Below are 25,133 nucleotides of genomic sequence, written 5' to 3'. Positions count from 1 at the left end.
AGAAGGATAGTTTTTCGTTGGACAGTATGGCGCGAGAGGTTAAAACCACACTTAGATGTGATAGGTTAGGTTAGGCTATATATTTAAATCCGGCCGCCATCAGGCGGCTGGAAACGCTTTCCTACAATAATAGTGGTGTTTGAATAATAACGAAAGCGTTGCCGACCGCTTTACGGCGGCCGGATTTAAATATATCGTCTAACCTAACCTAATACATCAATAATATTCACTTCTAATTGAGTTTTAATGAACATTTTCACCTTAATTTTTACAAATCTTTTTTGGTTAATAACTTTTTAATGAAAACCGAGCGACGACGGCTGAAACCTTCTGAAGATCACTCATTGTCAGGAGGGTGACCTTGACAACATAAGTCAAAGTCAAGGTCATCGGAGGGTGGTCCATATTGCTACATAATTACCAAACATTTTTTCAAATAACGTTTATTGCTACTAGTACAAATTATTAAATATTTTAAGTTTATTTATTTAGACATATTAGACTGTTATGACATTTAGAATTACAGAGTTTACCAGATTTTTTACATTTGCACTTATTAGACTTGGATTGTCCCTTGCAAACACATCGCTGATATCCCTGATCTCCAGAAGGAGATGATTTTCTAACACATTCTCAAAGTGAAATTGCTAGATCTGTAACATCGCCAAGCAAAATAAATTGTTCTTCACAAATTGTGAACTGATTTCTGCTATACAACTGTGAAAGTCTTCCTTGTTTTGTTCCTAACTGATAAAACTCTTCATTTTGAACTTCCAATATCACCGCTAATAAATTTCGTGGATCACTTCTTGCTCTGTCAACGTCTGGTACTCGAAGTTTCACTGTGTCACCAACTTTATCAGGAGGAAATTTAAGATTTGAAGCTTTCAACATTTCCTTTGCCTGTGATCCTAAACCTTCTTTAGCACTCATCCTACGTTTTCTTACTTGTTCTTGCTTGCTTAAAATATCTTTCTGGATTAAAGGGACCGCTGCTTCATCCTCTTTCTGTATCTCAAAATTAACTTCAGGTGGGGAGACATTTTGCGATCGATCGTTATTATTCACATCAGAATCATGTTCTATTTCGCTATTGCTGTTTATGGAAGCGTTATTAAATGTCTTGATTAAAGCCTGAAGCTTTTCTTCGGTTCTAAGATGTTTCAAAACGTCATTAGGGAGAGAAGACGTTTTCAAGCCTACTTTTACAGATGTCCCAAACATTGCTTCATAAGGAATACATTTGAGGCCTTCATGATATGCCCTATTTTTCATAAGTTGTACAAAGCGTAACCCTTCAGACCATTTACTGGTTTGGTTGCTTTCGAACCAAGAACTTAGCATATTTTCTATATCCTGGTTTGCACCCTCGACCGAACCTTGAGTCTGGCTGTGCCTAGGTTTTCCGTGCACAATTTTCAGATCTGGCCACATTGCACAAGCTTCTTCTACGATTTGGTAACTGAACTCGCGGCCATTGTCACTTTGCAGTACACTAGGGGCTCCAAATATAGTAAAAATATCAATTAGGTTATATGCAACCTCGTTTGCACGTTTGCTTTTTAGGGCACGCAACTGTACGAACTTCGTTAAGTGGTCTTGATAGACCAATATAAATTTATAGTCATTATCTGGTTGCGACTGCATGTCAATTAGGTCTACCTGGCATCTTGAGTTCATCTCTTGAAAGACCATTGGCTTAACAACAAGTCCTTTCTTGGGAATCTTTGATTGTTTTTGACTTTCACACAAACTTAAATAAATCATCACTTCTTCAGTAGTAATGTTTTTGTACTTTTTTTGAAGTTCTTTTAACAACCTGTTTCTACCACCATGGCCTATTGATAAGTGTGTCTCATGAATTATGGTAAAAATTTCTTCGAAGTACACGTAAAATCTAACATTGGAGGTGTCTTTACTTATGGGGAAGATAAGTTTTTCAACATTGCCTACTTTCATTACGTCGTATCTTTTTAGTCTTTGATAATCTTCTGGTTTTTTCCCACTACTTTTGTTTTTACTATTACTCACTTTTTTTAGCAAGATCTTTCTTTCGTCAGAAAACCACAGTTTCTTTTCTTAGTTTTCATAATATTAAATAACTTGAAATTAAAACGCTCAAGCATATCAGCCATCATTCAATATTTTATAAAATACCAGAGGGTAGTGTTACGAGCAGGAGGGGGCGGCTGCGTAGCCGGGGCTTAATCTCGGTTATGGTATTTGTTAATGGCTTGACCAGGAGGTTGTTTATAGTGGACGAACTTACGTATGGCTAACGTAAGGAGCCACAGGAAAGGTGAAGACGTGAGGACGAACCTACGTATGGCTAACGTAGGGAGCCGCAGGAAATGTTTCGTAACTTGATTGATGTACCTCGAGCGGTAAAGGTACACCTTAGTAGGTTTCTGGACTAGTCAATATAATTGGACAATAGTAGATAAGTTAAAATAATATGAATTTATTCTCTATGCCGGGACCTTACAATTGTTGTGTGTAATTGTCGCGGTGTTCAATGAATTAAACTCTAAGTTACAAGTTTAAATGCGTTGAATAATAAAAAGTTTAATTTCGATTCCGCGAAGCAAGAATTTAATCCTTCTCGGTTTTCACGAACGCGAGCAAACGGGGGCGGACTACACGATCAACATAATGCTTAACAGCAGACAACGTACTGTATAGTTACTGAGTGCTTGAAATGGACTTGAATACCCGATCTCGCAGAGTTTCCTCGTTGCAGAGATTATCCGTAAGAGAAACGTACTGACGTGTATCGAACTGATTCTAGACTTCAACTAGACTCATGGTGCCTTTGCCGCCACCCTTTTTATACCCAAAAATTGGAATAAAAAGAGTGGTGGGGACGGACTCTACGTGCCCCGTAGGACCGCGCCCTTGCTTTTCTTTGGTCTCGAATTTTCCAGAAGACGGTTGGTGCCGGGTGCGCACATCCGATTCCATATAAGGAAATTTTTGAGAAGGGTTTGTAACTCCATATAAGGAAATTTCCGAGACGGATGCGCAACAGCAGCAAAAAACGTCTAGCCGGCTCGAGTTTGGAAATACTACTGAAATCACGGTCCTCTAAGGTCAGTGCATGCCCAGACTAGTGCATCAGGCAACAGGATATGTTATCTGTTGTCTACGTCATGATAGAAGTCAAGCAGCTGCGCAAACTGGACGAATTTTGTTAAAGTTATAGACTTTTATCATATTCGCCATTACGAGTTTGGAATTATATAAACTCGCCGGTTAATTTGATAAATATTCAATACTTTATCACGTTTACCAAATCTAATGGCGATTATATATAATAACCGACAATTATACATAATCACTGGATTAATCACATTTAGAGCCCTCGCAGACTGCAGACTTTCTATCGGCCGATAGTTTGGTCGGGTTCTTAATCAGTATGAAGATGTATGCAAGTGCGCATATTACAACGATTCGGTATCGGCCGATAAATAAGTTTGATGGGCTACACGATTGCATTCAAACTAAACTATTCATCTGTTTTCACCCTTTTTTATCCGACTTCGAAAAGGAGGAGGATGCTCAATTCGATGTGTATGTTTTTTTTTGTTTTTAATGTATGTTCACCGATTACGCCGAGACGGATGGACCAATCGGAACGAAACCTTTTCCGTCTTATACAGTATAACTCCCCATTGGTTCTGTAAAAAAAATATTTTGCGTTTTTTCATTATTAATGACATTTTTTTTCTAAATGTATGTTCGCCGATTACTCCGAGACGGATGGACCAATCGGAACGAAACCTTTTGCGTCTGGTACAGTATGTCTCCCGATTGGTCCTGTTAAAAAAACATTTTGTATTTTTTCATTCCTAATGACTTTTATCGCAAAATACGTAATACTTCATTTATATCTTCCGGCGTTTATGCTGCAGGGAATGTACCGATAGCGATGAAACCTTTCACATTTAGTAGGAGGTATATCCGCGATGATCCCATTTGCAAAAAGTTATGAAATCTGTTGTTTATTAACAACTTAAATTCGGTCAATTTTTTTTCGGTTTATGGTTATTAGCTAAGCAACAGAAATTTAAAATCACCTTACACTATCCTACAAATACTGCTGGTTCCACTAAAAAGTGTGAAATAAAATAATTTTTAACAAAAAACAAATCCGACTTCGAAATGCACTAAAAAGTGTAAAATAATTTCTATTTCATTTATACCAATATTCCATAGCTATTAATAATATCTACTTAATCGTTAAATAGGATACCAAATACATTTCAAAGTTTTCGGAGGCGGCGCAAAATTAAAAATACCCGAACAAACGATGCTGCCAATAACGATTTGATTGCGATATGGCAAACTTGGTAATTAATAAGTCGTAAGAGAAAAATTATAGGTCCGGCTGAAAACATTTGTAATTGTAACGATTGTATGAGAAATTGGCAGTACTCCTGATGTACATGCACTATACTGCAGTTCACAAAAGACCATACTTAACTCGCGCTGCTCACTAGGTCTAGAGAGATTTTTAATAACGTGTGTTATTCCCCTCTACAGCTTGCTTCTTATTATACTTTGCGATCATATAAATGGTGGGCAGAAATATATGACGTACGATAACTGATAACCGGTGATGATATTGTAAAGTTTCATGATACAATGAAATTCCTATTATTTGTCGCAAAAAAAAATTATGTGAACGCAAAGTAAGAAGCAAGCTGTAAAGGGGAATCACACGCACTATTAAAAATCTCCCTAGACCTCAGTAGGTCACTAGCTGCGCGAGTTAAGTGCAGTCACTCGTGAACTGCAGTATAGTTAATTCGCAATGGGTTTGTTGATTCCCGTTGAATATTGTTTACTTGAAATTATCAAATGGGTGATTTATCATAGGTTGCCGACGAACGAGTTAGGATCTTCCTAGTAGAGGAAAAGTTTTTAATTTTGCGCCGCCTCCGAAAACTTTGAAATGTATTTGGTATCCTATTTAACGATTAAGTAGATATTATTAATAGCTATGGAATATTGGTATAAATGAAATAGAAATTATTTTACACTTTTAGTGCATTTCGAAGTCGGGTTTTTTTTTGTTAAAAATTATTTTATTTCACACTTTTAAGTAGAACGAGCAGTATTTGTAGCATGCCGTAAGGTGGTGTACCGTTCTTATTGGATAATTACAACAACAATAGTTATTAACAATAACGAATACCACAAATGTTTGCAAGTGGGATCATCGTAGAAATATCTCCTATTAGATGTGAAAGGTGTTACGGGCAATCTGTTCAACGTGGGCATTTTGTAAAATGACCGGACATTGTGTAGGTTGCACATTCTTCTGGGCAATGTATATAATGGACAGGTATTTCACAAATGGCCTGGACATTTTATATAATACCCACGGTTCGTTGACATTAAACTTATTATTATTATTGTTATTATTAAAACCATACATAGGTGTGATAGGTTAGGATGGGCCACACACCTAAATCCGGCCGCCGCGAAGCAGCCGGCATCGCTTTTGATATTATTTAAACAACACTATTGTCTTAGGAAAGTGTTGCCGGCCGTCTTACGGCGCGCTGCGGCCGCGGCAACCGGATTTATATACAGGGTGTCCCACCACATCTGTTATAAAGCTATAACTCCAAAACTATCGGCCGCAGCCAAAATTGTAAATATGGAAATTGCATGGTAAAATAGGGCCCATGTTTTGGCGTGAACGAAAATTTATTTACATTGTTAGTTTAAAAGATAGGATGGTCAAGTTTCGTTTTTTAAATGGAACTATATATTTTTTTTCACATCATGTGATAGTGCTTTTCAAGACGAATTCATTAAGCTTTAATGTATACACCCGATTTTAATTAGTTTTCAAGATATACCGTTTACAAATTTCCCGATTTTCAGTACGTTTCGGTTTGAGTGACAAGTCGTAAAAGCGGCCTTATTGTTGCGGTTTCTTATTCTTTGGGTCTGCCGTTCCTAGCGTAGACCCCCGCTGAGGCACTGATCGCTACAATAGGGCCACTTTTACGACTTGCCACTCAAACCGAAACGTATCTACTGAAAATCGGGAAATTTGTAAACGTTTTATCTTGCAAACTAGTTAAAATCGGGTGTATACATGACAGGTCAGTGACTTCGTTTTGAAAAGTACTATCAAATAGACCAAAACAAAATATATGGTTCCATTTGAAAAACGAAACTTGACCATCATATCTCGTAAAATAACAAAGTTAACAAAAATTCCTTCACGCTGAAACATGCGCCCTATTTTACCATGCAATTTCCATATTTACAATTTTGGCTACGGCCGATAGTTTTGGAGTTATAGCTTTATAACAGATGTGGTGGGACACCCTGTATGTAGCATAATTTAACCTACCACATCTATGTAACAAGAGCGTTTCGATAGATTGATCACCGCCCCCTAGATATTCTGTATAATGATCGGACATTTTATAGATTGACCGAACCTTGTTACGGACATTTTGCACAGTGTCTTTTCTACACAATACCGGGTCATTTTATAAAAGGCCCACGTTAAACACTTTGTCCGTTACAAACGATTTCATCGCGATTGGTTCATTCCTTGCAAAGTAACACCAAGAAATAAGCTTTTCGCTATAACAATAGTTATTAACAATAATAAATTCCATACATTTTTGGAAGCGAGCTCATCACGAAAATATCTCCAATTAGATTGGAAATATTTCATCGCGAACGGTATATTCCTTGCAGAGTAACACCAGCGAATAGGATTCTTGCTATAACAATAGTTATTAACAATTACAAATTCCACAAATTTTTATAATTAGGATCATCGCGAAAATATCTCCGATTATGATCCGTCTCCGATCATAGTGATCGGTACATTCCTTGCAGAGTAGCGCTAAAGAATCGAAGTTTGCAATAACAATAGTTATTATATATGTACAGGTAGGTCTTGATTAGTGCGAGTAATAATTCCCAGAAATTGTTCGCATTATTTGAATTCGTACTATTCGAATATTTGGAATATAGGAATTGGTCCTTATCATACGTACATTATTAAATTATAATAGCATAAACATGTTTAGTATTTTAACAGTGTTGATTGCACTTTCTTCTGCTTTTTCATATCTCCGTATATGTGATGATAAACCCGCAGTATTTTATCAAAGTCTCTGTTAACTTGCATGCTTCGATCCATGTCTGAATCGAAAAAAGCCTCGCAAACTTCGCATTAACTGAATTTTTGTTCACATTAAATGCGACCTGGTATCATTTTATTTTAAAATTCGCACTAAACCGAATATCGCACTATGTGAACTAGCATTAATCGAGACTTACCTGTATACTGGTTTCTGGTCGACGCGATATGTGTATAGAAACTGTAGAGACAGGCGATTGCATTCTGACCCATACACCGTCATACTTCACTATGACGAACTATGCATAAATATGCGGCAAAGAGAAGACAATGTTTACCGCGAGCTTTTATCTAGAGTTCGTTTTGGTGTTTTTACGGAACAAGATATTGCCACACTACAATCGAGGACAATTCCTTTTCACTCTGAATGTAGTGAAGACAGATTAAATGAATTATGCAATTATGTCCAAAATTGCCGTTTGACGCAATTTGTATATTTCCTACGCGTTACAACAATTAACAGCGCAGAAGTGAAACTAGTATCACGCGACACTCTTGATTGTGTTGAATATTTAAAGAAACGTGTGCACAAACTCTTAGATAAATACGAGGAGGATAATTCGCAAACAGCTGGCTTACATAGAATTATCACTGTCAAACTTGGTGCCAAGGTGATGTTAAGGCGTAATATAGATGTTACATTGGGCCTCGTAAACGGTACTATTGGAGAAATTATTGGATTCTTACGAGCACCGGATAGTGAAGACATCAGCACAGTGCAGTTTCGATTATCAACGGGTACTGTGCATTCGTTACAAAGAATTACTTCCAAGTTTGAAATAATGGATAAAGCTTATTTCCTTCGATATCAATTTCCAATATCTCTCAGTTATGGAATCACCATTCACAAATGCTAGGGATTAAGCGTAAAGACAGCTGTAGTATATGCTAATGTTATATTGCAATGTATACTTTGTTGTGATAGTATGCGCCGAAAGTTATTGACACGTAAAAGTTCAGATGCTATGAGAGCTGTAGCCCAAGCTTACCTAGGCACTGATGTACAGATACTTAACTCTTTTGCTGTTAGACAACATGCGGGTGGTACTTTCGTACATGAAATTCCACAGGACGCATCTGAATTTTTCTTGCATATTATAAATAGTTATACTGATATCCGAGCGATTGTGAAACATGAGTTAACTCACACAATACGTTGTAAATGCTGTCATCAAACGTCTGTTAACACAGAGGACAATATAATTTTAACACTACCCTTATCTCAGGTGGAAGGAAAAAGAATAACATTCCAGGATATCATTAACACCTATTCGGAATGGAACACAGTGGATGATGCTGTATGTACTCATTGTGGACAGAAGGGTATACTTTCAAAAAGTGATATTATTAAAAATGGTAAAATTGTGAACATTAAAAGACCTAACATTGCAGCAGCGCATATAGGAAGTACACACGTTGCCCAAAATACATATAGGGCAACAAGCGCTGTATTGTATATTGATAGTAATAGTAAAGGCAAGAAACATTACACATGCTATATAAAGCATTCAAAAATGACGTTCGTATACATTGATGACGACACAATTCAATATAAGAAACAGTGGCCAAGAGGTGCAAAAGATGTATACATGATGTTCTTTGAAAGAAGTAACGTAGGAAACCATCCAATATCTACAAAAATACATGACACTCAATGCACCAGAGATTAATTCTAACTACATTTCATACATATAAATTAATTTAAAAAATAAATATTAACCCACAAAAAGTACATTACATGTACAAAAAAGGTAACGCCAAGTATTATAGTTTAGGCATTTTGAGCGGAGCACCTCTGCACTAATACACAATGCATTTCAGTGTGGCCTTGAAAACGTCGTGATATCCCACAAAAAGTACATTACATGCAAAAAAAAGGTAACGCCAAGTAGATTAGGCACTATATGGTACATATTTTGTGAATTTTCTAAAAAAGTAATGGATATCATGCAAAACCAGCCAAGTATTGAGTTATATATATTTTTCAAAATATTTATACTTAGCGTTTGGCTGCCTCGTTGCGATTCAACAAAATTTGTTGTACGCCGAGTCCCATCGAAGTTGTCGCAGTGAAGTTGGCCACGCATTCACTCACCGACGCGGCATGAATGCGTTAATGAATGTGTAGCCAACTTCACTGCGACAACTTCGATGGGACTCAGTGTACGTTATTCAAAACCTGTGAATACATTATCGACTTTATTGGAGCGAAGCTCCTCTATTAAACGACTGATAGGCATTTTTTGTGACTTTTTAACTCAAAAACTGGATTATCAATTTTGACCATTCTTTGCAAGCTGATCACAGTGGTCACTATGACTGTTTATATAGAATAAAATCAGAAATTGATGGTGTCCTTGAGGAATGGTCACAGAAACCGATACCCATGTTAAGGGGGTAGACGCAGGTAATGCAGACAGGTGACATTACCGGCAAAAATGGGCCTAAGAAGGGGTTTACGGGAATACACTTTTCGTCCTTATATGAGAAGATTTGGGGCTGGGTGATGGTTTGTTCGAAAGAGGAAGGTCTAAAGCCGGGTATCCACCGGTATCAAACGCCCGTATCGTATCACCGTTCCGAACCCTTATGAACAGGCAGGCGTTGCCTTGTTGCATGCAACGGCGTGCTGCGGCTCGGACAACATTTCTTCGTTTCTTGATAGAAACGGTTAGGCAATAGGACTGGGCCACTACAGGCGAGGAGTTTCGTTTTGCTGCGAGCCGTTCCAAAGGAACGGAGGCAACGGACCCATCCGAAAAATTTGTCGATTCTTTTTGCCGTTCCATCGAAAGAAAGGTTCATGCGTTTTCACTTGACATAGCGTTTCGTGCCGTCACTTGGGTTTCAATTTGTCTGAAATCTTGCAGTATTATTGGATTCATTTCAAAATCGATGAAATTATTTATGCACTTAATCTAATTTAATTTAGATAAATTTTATCGTCTAAATACATTTAAACAGATCAATTATCTTCGGTGATACGCTGTACATAAAAGAGCAATGTTAATAATCACCTGTATGATTATTGAAAAAGGACAATGTTAATTTTCCAGAGATTTTTCCGTTGCCGAGTATCGAAAGTTCTATTGGGCTGTGATACGGAGGTGAAGGAACGGGCCGATCCGAAAATTGTCGGTTTCTTGCCGTTCAAAGCATAGGTTCGGAGACCACTTGAAACGTAAAAACAACATACCCAGGCGAAGGCCCGAAATGCTATGTCAAGTGGAAACATGACACTTGAGGCACGAGATACAGTAAAACCTGGATAAATGCAACGAAAGAATGCTTGGATAAGTGCAACATCGCTATCCCCTCCACTTGGGGGGATCCCCCTAAGCCGAACCGAGCCGCTCGGCGAGGAAACCGTGTAATATGATCCGACCGTAATATCGATGTGACTAATACTAATTGAACGATAAAACTTTTTTATTTTTAACTTTTTCTTAATTAAACTTCTACTAACGCATTTGTGAGATTTTTCTGATTAAAATGACACCAAACACGATATAGTTTGAATTATATTTATAAACAATAGTAATCGAATAAACAACATAGAATTGACACCACGACTGAATATAGATGATGTTGGCTGAATACAAAAGATGTGTACGGACACAGAATCGGCATGTCGGCTGAATACAAAACATGTATACGGACACAGAGTCGGCATGTCGGCTGAATAGAAAACATGTGTACAGACGCAGAATCGACACCTCGCTTGGATAAATGCAACATTAAATACCCAGAATCGACTCCTCGCTTGGATAAATGCAACATTAAATACCCAGAATCGACACCTCGTTTGGATAAATGCAACCACTGGGTCCCAATGTTGGTTGCATTTATCCAGGTTTTACTGTAATATGATTTGGAATCGGATATATCAGTGAGATAATACTAATGCAACGACTGAACTTTGTTATGTTTCATGTTTTTCTTATAAAACTGTTACCAAGATATTTGTGACGTTTTTCTGATTAAAATGATACCAAACACGATATGGTTTGGACAATTCTTATTTATAATAGTATTTCCTACAGTGTGATTCTCTTGTGCTCGCAAATTCATTGTGCTATAACTTAGTAAAATCGAATAAATCTGTTGAAACTAGCAAATGCTTCTACTGCTGTTGTCGAAACAACATTGATCTTTTTCCGTATTGATGAGAAATATATAACTTCCTAATCGTGGTGGGGGTTTCGGTGTAGAAACTTCCACTTCCTCTATTGGTTGAAATTCGTATTGCAGATGTAATAAAAGTTGTACAGTACTAATTGTAAGCGACGGACTCCTACAGTAAAGAAACAGCATGCAGCAAATCGAAACTTCTCACCTATAGGAGTTTCTTTCAAGAAACGAAGAACTATTGGCCGAGCCGTTGCACGCCGTGGCATGCAACGAGGCAACGTCTGCCTATTCAAAAGGGTTCGGAACGGTGATACGATACGGGCGTTTGATACCGGTGGATACCCGGCTTAATGCAGGGCGCTCTGGTCATGGTTCAACAAATTTTGTTGAATCGCAACGAGGCAGCCAAACGCCAAGTATAAATATTTTGAAAAATATATATAACTCAATACTTGGCTGGTTTTGCATGATATCCATTACTTTTTTAGAAAATTCACAAAATATGTACCATATAGTGCCTAATCTACTTGGCGTTACCTTTTTTTACATGTAATGTACTTTTTGTGGGATATATACATCTCCTTGCCCGGGACATGTATTACATTTAAGTCATATTTTTGAAGCGATAACATCATTCTTTGTAGACGGATTGGGACATCATGCAGTGACTTATTGAACAGATTAGAGGCTTATGGTCTATGTGGACCGTAACCCTGTTACCATATATACAGGGTGTCCCACTTTTTTCCCGCCAAACTTTACCAATATATTCTACAAGCAAAAATAAGACAAAAATGTCATATAAATATAGGCTCTTAAATGCTTCATTAAAACGTTATAAACGAAAATATGAAATCATAATTATCTGGTGTCGTTCACTGATATTACAGTTTCGACATGAGCCAACAAACAAATCAACGGCCCAGCAAGTAAACATTAGAGTTTATGTGGTAAATATTTAGTTAGAATAAGGGAGCCACCTCCGATTTCGATCACCTTGAAATATGTTGTCAAGGGCGTTATTCTGAACAACTTTTTCTTATATATATATTAGTCGGACTCTTTTAGTTTTCGAGATATTTGAGAAAATAGTTATCTTAAGGCTACATAAATTTTCGACAAGCATTTTGCGTTCAATAGAGTGCCTTGTGTGTATATATACATATATCTTATTTATGTTTCTTACTAAAGTCGTTGACTCAATGTCCAAAGTTATCAGTGAACTTGACATTTAGCATTAGACTGTACTACTAATGTCGACGGTACTTGAAATTTATCGACTCATATCTCGAAAAGTACTCAACCGAAAGAAGCTCATGGAAGTGTTTTGAAAAGCTCTCGATGTCAGCTACAAGAATATTAAATAAAAAGTGGATGTTTCCATTAAAAATTTTTAACTTGATCTGGATAGCTCCTCCATACTTACGCTCAAGGTCAAGTACGTACCACCGTTTGATGCATCTATTGACACCCTACAATTTATGTATTAAATATTTTTTCCTAAAATGTCTTGTTTTCGAGATATTTCACCGGTCCCGGACTTTTTCCTCACCCTGTATACTATCCGTTCATTAATCCCCACATGTGTTTTTGAAGTACTTAAGTTCGTCCCAAAGGGGTTTGGGATTATTGTCGTCGTGGGGGCGGGAGTGTTTGGGGGGCGAAGCCCCCCAAAACACTAGAGGGGATCCTAGTTGCAATTTATTCACTCTTGGAAATATTGATAGTAAAGCGCGTTATTCTTTCAAATATCTCGAAAACTAAAAGAGTCCGACTATTATATGTATAGGAAAAAGTTGTTCAGAATGACGACTTTGACAACATATTTCAAGGTGATAAAAATCGGAGGTGGCTCCCTTATTCTAAATATTTACCCCCTGTATATTGGTGAAATTTGTCACACCCAAATTGTATTGCAAACAGCTCTTTTTCTATCTGCGCATACCTCTCTTGAGTGATAGTGAGTGTTTTTGAACTCTAGGCTATTGGCCTACGTTACTGGCCTACTGGTTTTGCATGATCACCGCGCCTATTGCCGACTTTGATGAATCTACCGATAGAACCATGGGTATCTTGGGGTTATAATGTGCTAGAACTGGTGCTTTTGTAACTGTCTCTTTGAGAGACGCCAGATATTTCTCATAATTTTCATTCCATAGCCAGGTTGAGTCTTTTTTCAAAAGATTTCTTAAAATGCTGGTTTTTTCTGACAAATTTTTAATGAAAGGACCTAAATAGTTTATCAGGTCTAGAATTTTTTGTAATTCTTTTATATTAGTTAGCGAGGGCATATTTACTATGACTCTGACCTTTTCTTGGTCTACTACACCTTGCTTGCTGAACACATAACCTGAAAAGCTTACTTCTTGGACCGGAAACTTGTATTTGGATCTGTTTAGTTTAAGATTGACTTTCCTGGCCCTTTCCATGACTTTATATAAATTTCTATTGTGAATCTCTTTCGTTTCTCCATATACTAATATGTCGTCCACAAATATTATAACACCCTCTAAATCACTAAAGGTATCTGTTATTATTCTGTGGAAAATCTCTGACGAAGCGTTAATGCCATATGGCAACCTTAAATATCTATGTCGGCTGAATGGCGTTTGAAATGTACATAAGTCTGAATTCTCATCATCAAGTCTTATCATCCAAAATCCGGAGAAAGCATCAAGGTATGAAAACCATGCAGAACCATTAAGCTTGGAACGAATTTCATGTATAGTCTTTAAAGGATAGTGTGCCCTGATTATGTTCTTATTTAAATTTCTAGGGTCCAAGCAAACCCTAAACTGACCAGACTTTTTAACAGTGATAACAACCTAATTTACCCACTCAGTAGGCTAGGTAACTTTCTCAATGACCTTCATCTCTGTCATGCGATTCAGCTCCTCCTTCAGCCTTTCGTACAACGCAAATGGAACCTTCCTAGGTGGATCGACACAGGGCACGACATTCAGCTGCAATGTCAAGTGACAAATGGGTGGCAGACAGCCAAGACTCTGAAATACATCTTTAAATTCTTCCATTATCTGCCTACAATTATTATTACTGTTTATCTCTAGAACTATTTTTATAATTCCATTTTCCACTCATGTTGATAAACCTAAGATTGTGGCACAATTAATATCTGTTATTAAAAACTGTATGGATTGCACTGAACCCTTGAAACGACATTCCACATTGCATTGAACTATTATGGGTATTATGTTGTCCCCAAAACTACAAACCCTTGCACTACTGTTCTGGACATATGATTCTGGTAGACTTAACCTATTAAATGTTGATAAGGTCATTGTATTTATGTTTGCCCCGGAGCCCAGCATGCATTTCACTTCAATGTTGTTAATCCAGACACTGAAATACCAAGACTTCGTAGATTCCTGGTCATCTTGTCCTGATACTGTCCCAATGAAGAAATCTTCAGTAGACTGGGTTGTCGTGGCCTTTTCTCCTGATCCCAGACTCCGAATGGCATTTTGGTTTGTAAAACAGTACTTTGCAAAATGACTTTTTTTATTGTATGCCCCGCACTTGACTTCAGCAGCTGGACATTTGTAACGATGATGTTGACCACATCTGCCACAGACTTTGTTAGATGTTGCTGGGTGGTGCCCTGAACGGTTGTGGGCCTGACGATTGTGACTACGTTGACAGCTGGAGCTTGTATGTGGTGCTCGTCCTGACTGCGACTGGAATCTTGCTGTTGACCTTTGGACTCGCAATACATTCTCAGCACCGTGTGAAGAATCTATTTTTTGTGCATTTTCTTGTGCCAGTATGATTGTTTTGGTATGACGTGAGCTGGTTGCTGTTTAGTGTGATCGAGTTGAAGTCCCCTTCGAGCAAAGTTAACCTTATAGAATCCGCGAGTCGAATCAGTGTTTCTATTTGGCATTCAAATGAACCACACACACAACACCTCCGCATTGCCAGTGCGTCAAAACCGAGCATCAGCGGAAATAGGTAATATACAAAACACACCTATATTCGCGCCAAGAACAACTGTAACAGCCACATATATAACCTAACGGTTGTATTGACCATAAATAATATAAGTTACGCGGCCTCTCATCCGAAAGCCTCCGCTATCTACACATGCTGCCTAGCCTTCGGCCACGCAACAATACAATAAAAATGACAATTTCACAACATCAAAGGAGGTAGAAAAAAATTAATATTTCGTTCAATATCCTTTCATCCTGTGATCGGCTATTTCACATCATGCGTCGTTTCGTGTTGCCAGGTGCAAAAACAAAAATAACACGGTTTAGATTTTTTTGAATTAAAATTTTAAAACATATACATACCAAATCATGTGAAAATATTAAATATAAACTGTGACCCGAATCGCACTCTATAATCGCTATACGCAGAAAAATCTCCAAATTCGTTAGCCGCCAGCCACGTTTCATGGCAATAAAAAGGAAAGAGGGAAAATCGGGAACACATACCTGAACCTGGCACCCGACTTTGAAAAAATCAATTTTTTCCAATTGCATTGTATTCTCCTTCGTTTGTACCGGTTTGTACCACTTTTCTTTTCGTTTGTACCCTAAGGGGTGAAAAGATATGAGGGGGTGAAAATAGCCTAGCACCCCACTTTAACATTTTTCAAATCTTTTTACGGGTGCTGTTTCTTAATCGTTTGTACCCGTTTGTACCACCTTCAGTTTCGTTTGTACCCCAAGGGGTTCGTTTGTACCGACTATTCAAAAAACTCGCAAGGGGTAACTTCGCCATTTTTGAAGATTTTTCAAATCTTTTTACGGGTGCTGTTTCCTAATCGTTTGTACCTGTGTGTACCACCTTCACTTTTGTTTGTACCCCAAGGGGTTCGTTTGTACCGTCTTTTGAAAAAACCTGCAAGGGGTAACTTCGTCATTTTTTAAGATATTCGAAATCTGAAAGCGGGTGCTGTTTCCTAATCGTTTCTACCCGTTTGTACCATCTTTACTTTCGTTTGTACCCCAAGGGGTTCGTTTGTACCGCTTTTTGAAAAAACCTCCAAGAGGTAACTTCGCCATTTTTTAAGATTTTTCAAATCTCCTTGTGGGTGCTGTTTTCTAATTGTTTAAGCATTGACGCGTATATTCGTTCTAAATATTAAGTACCTTTAAATATTTTCTAATGACTACTTGTTCCAGATTGTCGATAATGAATGATCAAGGTTGTCGATAATATTGATCACTATACAGGGTGTTACCTGTAACGTTACTCACGATTTCTTACCTACTTGCAGCTACAAATCTAAATATTTCACATTTACACTTCTGTAAATCAGGTAATATGTTAGTAAAAATATTATGTAATATGTGTTTTGAATTCGTCTCGATGTCCTCTAAATATAGTAAACATGAAAAATATATGGTCCTATTTACAAAACCCAAGGTGACCCCGACTTCGCCATAAAAGCAAACTATTTTCAAAGTTTTTGTTACTGATATCTATTGTGCACTTCATACACTGCAACTCTGGGTGTAAAATTTTTTTAATCAGATGGCTGCAAGTGGGTTAAAAATCTGAGAAGACTTATTCACTTATCATCAAATTTGATTCCGCCGTCCATAATTTAAATAATTACCGAGAAAAACATTACTGTTTCCAACAAAGAATTATTTTCGCGACTCAACAGCACATACAATGAAACGTAGCGAAGTGTAACACGCTTATTTTGATGAGACTTTGGGGAAATATAGGATTTATAAAAATATTCCACACGTATTTTCTTTTATCTGCCATCGTCCATGTTATGGAGGTGGAAACAGTTTTGCGTTATTTTCTGTTATTCAGCACATGAGAGATCTCAATCATCACAAATAGTTCCTTTCTTTTAACGAGCCACTATAGAGTTTCCGACCAACGCATAGACGATGAAATACAGTAGATCGTAGATTTGAAGTTAGTAATACTAGTTACGCAATATTTATAGTCTTTATGTCATTAATATAAAAAATATACAAAAATGGCCCAGTTGCCCCTTGGTGCTTTCTTCAAAAGTCGGTACAAACGAACCCCTTAGGGTACAAACGAAAATGAAGGTGGTACAAACGATTAGGAAACAGCACCCGTAAAAAGATTTGAAAAATCTTCAAAAATGGCGAAGTTACCTCTTGGGGGTTTTTTCAAAAAGCGGTACAAACGAACCCCTTGGGGTACAAACGAAACTGAAGGTGGTACAAACGGGTACAAACGATTAAGAAACAGCACCCGTAAAAAGATTTGAAAAATGTTAAAGTGGGGTGCTAGGCTATTTTCACCTCCTCATATCTTTTCACCCCTTAGGGTACAAACGAAAAGAAAAGTGGTACAAACGGGTACAAACGAAGGAGAATACAATGCAATTGGAAAAAATTGATTTTTTCAACGTCGGATGCCAGGTTCAGGTAGGTATCGGGAACTTCACAGGGGCCGGGATACGCGGCTCGACCGTGGTCTGCCGTCACACCAATTACGCGGGGGAGTACGCAGGGAGGATAGTCGCGGGAACGGAAATCTCAGGGTTGGGAAAAGGGTTGACAGGAAGAGGTTCGTGGCGTTACGCGATCGAGGGAAGGATTCAGAAGGGAAACTGTAAGGGGAGGAAAAGGGTGTCGCGTGCACGATAACGCGGAAGTACAATACGCGGACGCGGAAGTTGCCGTTATCAGACTCAGAATTATACACAATAATATTCGAAGGGACTCACCAGTGCAGTGTTGGCCACGCCACAGATACACACTCCGCAAATCTCACGCAAAATCGCTTCTCTACAATGCTCTGAATCGCTTTCTGAAATCTGTCTATTCGCTCGGTATACTCTAAACGCTAAACACTAATTGTCGGCTCGTCGTCACAGGGAATTTTTGGGGAGGGGATGGGGTAAGGGAAATTGGGCCATCTTCCGAGTCGCAGGGTTAATCGATGATCGATGGGCCGGTAACGGGGATTGATGGGGCTGACGGAGGCTCGCTGGTGATGGTCTTCGGGCTCGACGACAGGTGGCTCCAGGGGGATCCTTTTCGGGTTGTTCCCTGGGCTGTCTTTGGTGGACGTTGTGGTCCATCGTTGTTCCTTCCTTTGCGAGGGCATTTTGGCTGTCGTCGGCCTCGGGGCTCTTCCCACGAAGACGGGGGTGGTAGCTTCGGTGTGTCCTTCCATCGCCTCCATCGGCCTGGTACCGGCGGGTGGGAAAAGAGGGAGAAGGTGAGGGAAGGGGTATGATTACGTGGGATTGAGGAATGAAAGAGCCCGGCGATTGTAACGGGGGAGCACACGTGACACCAGGTTACAAAACATTATACAAAATATTACGGTATCAATTTAGCATAGCAGAATATACATTTACTGCACAGATATGAAATAAAGAATATTTTTATGCAAAGTGTCCAGAATTAATTCCACCAGTGTGCATTCTTCTTCTTCTTCTTCTTTTTATTTGTGCGCAGGTGTCCTGTTGCTCTATTTTAGTAGAGGCTGCTTCTGACACTGTGTAATAAATATTTTCATTAACAATTTATATATACTATAAAAATTATATAAGAGTTATTACCAAGTAAATTCAGTGTTGGAACTGCTGATATTAATTTTTTCTTCATGAAGTATTTTTCTTCAAAGTAGCTGCTACAGATCACCCAGAATTTCAGTTTTTGGGTGGAAACACTGAAAAATTTGTGTTGTCACATACTTCCACCCATTTCCATCCTCTTCTTATCCTTTCTCTTCTAGGGGAAGGAGAACATCCTGCTGTTTTCGTTAGTACACCCTCTGATGCTGCATATTTTCTTCCTCTTTCTTTAAAGATACATTTTAATAATTAAAATTAAATATATTACTAAAACAGCAATGTAAACAGTTAATGTTTTCAGTAACAATTTTAGAAAATTCTGTACTTAATTTCTATCTTCTCCTCCTGTTGCTGCATCTTATTAGCAGAAGTTATTGAAAAACCTGAAAACCTAAAAAAACTTAAAAAAATATCTTTTTAAATAATAATAATAGTAATAATAATAGCAATAATAATAATAACAGTAATAATAATAATAGTAATAATTATAATAATGGAATTTACGAACCTGGAAATTCAGTCACTCACGCTGTCATCATCTGCGCCATATTTCTTTAATTCTTTTCATTTTGAAACAGTTGAATAACGCGGCGAGAAAGGGTCTAGCCGTATAAGCATAGTGAGTCGGCCCCAGCAACACTTTCGGTTGATATTTATACCACATAATGCTTTTTGCCTAAACAACAATTGTATGCAATTTCAACCCCCTACCCCCTCTGATAAGGGAGATATGAGGGTAAAACCGAAAACCTTTATCATTTTTTTTCTCGGAAACTATTTAAGATATATGATCACATTAAAGTGCAAATAGTAGGTATTCATTAGCTGTATATCATATTTTTTTTCAAAATTTTTATTCGATGATTAAGGGTTGAAAATTAATAAATAAATTTTTGAAAATGATTTTTATAAACAATCTCTTGGATGACACCCACCGAAAAAATTAAGAATAATCCTTTACTATTTAACTATTATCTGTAAAAATTTCAAGAGTGTCGGATTGGTACATCATAGTTAAAAAAAAATAAAACCAATGCAACGCCCTTTCACAAGGCAAAGCCGGCCTGAACGTTAGAGGCGCTAAACCTAACCGACCTACAGGGCAATACGTAACGACGACCCGCCACGTTTCTCGTACCAGAAACAGCTCTCAGAAAAGTATGAGCTCTTCTTTCTCTAAACTGTGTGTTAGTTAACAGTCATTTATTTAAATAATATATTAACAATTAAAATTTTTTAATTAAGTTTTCTGGTCCTAACTGTTAACGTCCGTGTTTTTACGGTGTTTCTCGTTTTAAGTATGTGGGAGCCCTAAATCACAGATTTATATCATGTCTTGAACAATGGCACTGTGTTAGATGCCATTAGTTGTCCTTTTAATAGTCGAAGAAGGTATCACAGGTATAACTGCAATATCATTCTATTCAACGCTGTAAAGAACATAGACTTCTATAACTATTTCCGTCTTTACCTTTTCACGTACGTATTACTTTTAATTAAATTGTAGCTGGTACCTGTGAATAGTTGTAACTAAGGTTTTCCTCGTTTTAAGTATATGGTCGCCCTGAAAAGGGTTAATTATATTATAGCGTACCAGTACTATCTGGAAATGTACTAACATTATTCCAGTTATTGATGAAAATAGCGACGAAGATTAAAACTTATTTACAAGCGTGTTTTTTTAAAAAAAGTTTTTGAGTGTTCTGTTTCAAATCATATACTTCAACCTGACAATACATAACACAATCAGCTCTTTTTAGGGCTTAATAATCAGCCCTTTTCAGGGCTCCCATATATTTAAAACGAGGAACACCTTAGTTGCATTTATCAAAGGGTGCCATTTGTAACGTACAACATAATCAGCTCTTTTTAGGGCTCCCACGTACTTAAAACGAGAAACACCGTGAAAACACGGACGTTAAAAGTTAGGACCAGAAAACTTAATTAAAAAATTTAAATTGTTAATATATTATTTAAATAAATGACTGTTAAGTAACACACAGTTTAGGGAAAGAAAAACTCATACTTTTCTGAGAGCTGTTTCTGGTACGAGAAACGTGGCGGGTCGGCGCTACGTATTCCCCTGTAGGTCGGTTAGGTTGAGCGCCTCTAACGTTCAGGCCGGCTTTGCCTTATGAAAGGGCGTTGCATTGGTTTTATTTTTTTTTAACTATGATGTACCAATCCGACACTCTTGAAATTTTTACAGATAATAGTTAAATAGTAAAGGATTATTCTTAATTTTTTCGGTGGGTGTCATCCAAGGGATTGTTTATAAAAATCATTTTCAAAAATTTATTTATTAATTTTCAACCCTTAATCATCGAATAAAAATTTTGAAAAAAAATATGATATACAGCTAATGAATACCTACTATTTGCACTTTAATGTGATCATATATCTTAAATAGTTTCCGAGAAAAAAAATGATAAAGGTTTTCGGTTTTACCCTCATATCTCCCTTATCAGAGGGGGTAGGGGGTTGAAATTGCATACAATTGTTGTTTAGGCAAAAAGCATTATGTGGTATAAATATCAACCGAAAGTGTTGCTGGGGCCGATTCACTATGCTTATACGGCTAGACCCTTTCGCGGTTACATGACGTCACGATATCTTTAGTTGTATATGTTAAAATCAGTGATACAAGGTATGTATGTAGAAAAGCGACATCAGCGCCGCTTGGAATTCCGGCGCAGAGTTAAAATTTGCTTCAAATTCACAAGAATGGAGTTTAGAGGGCCTGATCAGCACGGAACTGTGGCGGCACCTACGTTCGGTGAGCCGTCTTGTCGGAGAGTTCATTTCCGACTACACGAGCGCACCCTATAGTTAGGAAAAGCGGGAAAATGTTTTTCCTCCTCCACGTCAAGCGTTGGCGTGGGTCATTCTGTCCTTAAACCTCGAAGCGGTTGGTTGGAGACGCTTGTATAGAGAATACTTACATATTTTTATATTTTTATAATTTTATATTAATACATATTTATAAACTCGGTTAATTAGTTATAAGAGTTTAGTGTTAGCATCAGTTCGGTGAATGACTTATTAGAGATAATAAAAGGACTTGTTTCACGTGCATTATAGATAAAGAATTATTAATTTACCATTCTGTGTAACTATTGATGATATGGTAGAGGCCTAATTTATCCTCACTCGTGAAGGCCCCTACAGAACCATCACTTATCTCCTCTTTCTGTAACCAGATTGTGGCGATCGAAACCTAAGGAGTATAACGGGTGAACTAAACAAATCGAATTTGATTGATTTCAATGATTTTGAATTTTGAATTGCCTGGCTGGCCGCCTCACGGTGGCCGGAATATTAATCTAACCTAACCTAATCTAATTCACTAATTTAATTTTGGGCTGCTCTTCGTCTTAGGGGACCAACCACCTTTTTCTGAATAAAAAGTATCAAATCTTATAGTTTTTGACCTGAAACATTCGAAAATGCAAGTTAAAAGTCCAAGAAACCAATGGTTTGAAAAATACAATTGTGTGAAAAAAGTGTGTTTAGCGTACTTAGTACGACGCCATATTGCCTCTACCCATCTTCTGATTGGTTCGCACATAAATTCGAAACAGTAACTTTTCGAAATCTGTTCATACCGACTCATTTAAAAGTTACGTGGGTCTCGCTGCTGAAGGACACATCCATAAGATTCTACAACGTCGAATTTGTTGGTAAATAAATATGTTGGCTATTTCCTGTCGGCTTGGTCAGGCCACCAAAATGTCCGGCCGCCGCACGGCGGCCGGTCACATTGTTGTGATATTACATTTGTACAATCTTTAATTATAGCTCAAGATGGAACCCACACGCAAAAAATCGAATCTTACTGGCGATCGGCAAAAGATTGGATGCGTGGAAGGAGTCGCTTCCACGACGAAGACTTTGCCGATCGCCTATGTGAATTTTTGTGGCGTAGATTTTGTAAAATTAATCAAATATATTTTATGGATTCCTTGATCACAGCAATCAAGGAGCAGTATGTTTTTAAATAAGGTAAACGGAAGTTACAGTCATTTTAACGAACCAATCAGAGAATGTGTAGAAACAATATGGCGTCGTACTAACTTGTCAAACATTACTAAATATGTACATTTTTATATAATTGTATTTTTTAAACCATTGGTTCCCTGGACTTGTAACTTGTATTTTCGAATGTTTTAGGTCAAAAACTACAAAACTACATATTTTGGAAGCGTTAATTTTTGGTCTCCTAAAACGAAGTTTGATCTAATTTTGTATTATATTAGGTTCAGTTAGGTTAAGTTAAATTAATATTGGATTTTTAAGTTCCACCCGTTCTGTATACTGCTTTATGGTATACTGTGTTTACAGAAACTAGCCATCCCATACTGACGCACACACCGCCACAGACATGTAGGCTTTTCGCAGAATTCACTGTAATAGTAGCAACTTTCTTTTGCAAATATCTCGAAAATTAAAGCCGAGTGCTGGTTATGTATATAGGAAAAGGGTGTTCAGAATCATCATGTCAACGATATATTAAAAAATAAACGAAATCGGCGAGGTTGACGTGATATCGATAATTACCGTTTACCTTTTCTTTCTTTATAACAATTTAGCCATGTGCATGTGTTTGTGTTTGTTAAAATTAATTAGTAACAAATTATTATCGAAGGTGCCCGTTCATATCATGTGCCTCATGATGTCAGACCTCCACACATGGATGAAGTAATTGTACCATCAGGTTCATGGCAAGAAGCATATAGTAAAGCTAATAGAAAATATAATTTGGTATTAGCACTTGGTATTACTTCACTACTTGTTACAATAGCAATTGTACGTATGACTATAAAGTAATTTTGAATTTTAAATTTTGATTTAAATGATTTCTAACAGTACTTAAACTTTCAGGGCAGATGGAATGGAACACTGTGGCTTAATTTTGCTCCACCAAAACCAAAGCCAAAAGAATAATGTTTTATTAAGGTACATATTTAAACAGAACGCAGTAGCATCTAATAAATATTGTATCTGTTCTTTTACAATTAAAAATTATAGTGCAAATGTTATACCTGTCATTGTAATTATTTTATTGTAAAGAAGAATATAAAATTTCTTTAGAAATATTTATATTGCACATGAATTTTTTATTCACACTTTTATATACAGTATTGCCTCGAAATAAGCAACTCGCTCGGGACCGAACAGTTGCTTATTACGGAGCAGGTATGCTATTCGGCTTGATTTTGTTTTCGAATCGGAACCGAGCGGCACAGTATAAAGTAATCGGCCGAACATGCGAATTTGTTTTTTTAAAAAGGATGGAAGATGATTTCTTTTCTCATTCTGACATTAAGCGACTCGCTCTGCGGGCGACTTCAAACAAAGAAGAGAGGATAGCGAGTTGCTTATTTCGAGGCAATACTGTACAGGTAACCCTCCTACAACACGGCATCCTATAACACGGTTTCGCTCTAACACGATAGGATAAATTGCGGGAACCCTCGTATAGCACTGCAACCTATAGCACTGTTTCGCTCTAACACGATAAGAAAATTGAGAAAATCTTTGTACAACACTGTACTTCTACAGTACTGGATAACATGATTTTTGTTTAACATATTTAATAACTAAATTACTTAATAATAATAACGGGAAGAAATAATGAACTATAGTGCCTTTACATGAAAATATATAAATAAATTATAATTTACTCATTTATAACTCTATTCCGATGTTATAGCGGAAAGCGTTGTTACGTCCCGCGGGGCGTTTATTATATGATAAATAAGATATACGAGTTCTGCCGCTTTAAGCGCTAGGGCGCACCTTGACCTAGATTTCAAAAGATAAAGGATATAGGAGGGGAGTCCAGTGATCAAAATACACGTATGTGGTTATTCGAACATGTATGTATATTCTAATTGATTTCTATTACATACCCTTCGCTGTCTTCGGGTATCGTCAGCAATTGCTTTCCTTGCACGCTTCGGTCACTCACACTCGAGGTCTCTCTTTACACTTAGTTCGCGGATTCGACGGAACACTAGACTCGCGGCGCGTGGGTACAACTCGACCTTGGAAGATGCAAGCGGTTGGTGGTGGTCCTGCACAGCACAGGGGTGCACTCCTAGAGCTTGTCCTATTATGGGCCTGGAACCTCAGACCTCGGGGATACACTCGTGTTGAACCGTCGGCCGAGCACGTCGTTGATGATCTTCCTGGTTTCGAGGTAGCCAAAACGTGGGTCGCGAACGAGCAGAACTTCGTCTCTGCTTTACGCTATCACGGAACTGGTGTACT

At 37.6% G+C, this 25,133-nt stretch overlaps 1 protein-coding gene across 1 annotated transcript in view; it reads left to right on the top strand.

Annotated features, from left to right (window-relative positions):
* The window catches only part of LOC114881348, a 42,967-nt gene extending 19,011 nt beyond the window's left edge, over positions 1-23,956 (top strand). Inside the window, exons 2-3 of the mRNA XM_046288472.1 lie at positions 23,506-23,666; positions 23,742-23,956. Of these exons, the coding sequence (XP_046144428.1) occupies positions 23,506-23,666; positions 23,742-23,804 (224 nt within the window). The 3' untranslated portion in view covers positions 23,805-23,956. The remainder of the gene's footprint in view (positions 1-23,505; positions 23,667-23,741) is intronic.
* Positions 23,957-25,133: the final 1,177 nt, after the last annotated feature.

The sequence above is a fragment of the Osmia bicornis genome, chromosome 13 (genome assembly GCF_907164935.1).
Source record: "Osmia bicornis bicornis chromosome 13, iOsmBic2.1, whole genome shotgun sequence".
NCBI classification, from domain to species: domain Eukaryota; kingdom Metazoa; phylum Arthropoda; class Insecta; order Hymenoptera; family Megachilidae; genus Osmia; species Osmia bicornis.
This window is presented reverse-complemented; position numbering and strand designations above follow the sequence as displayed.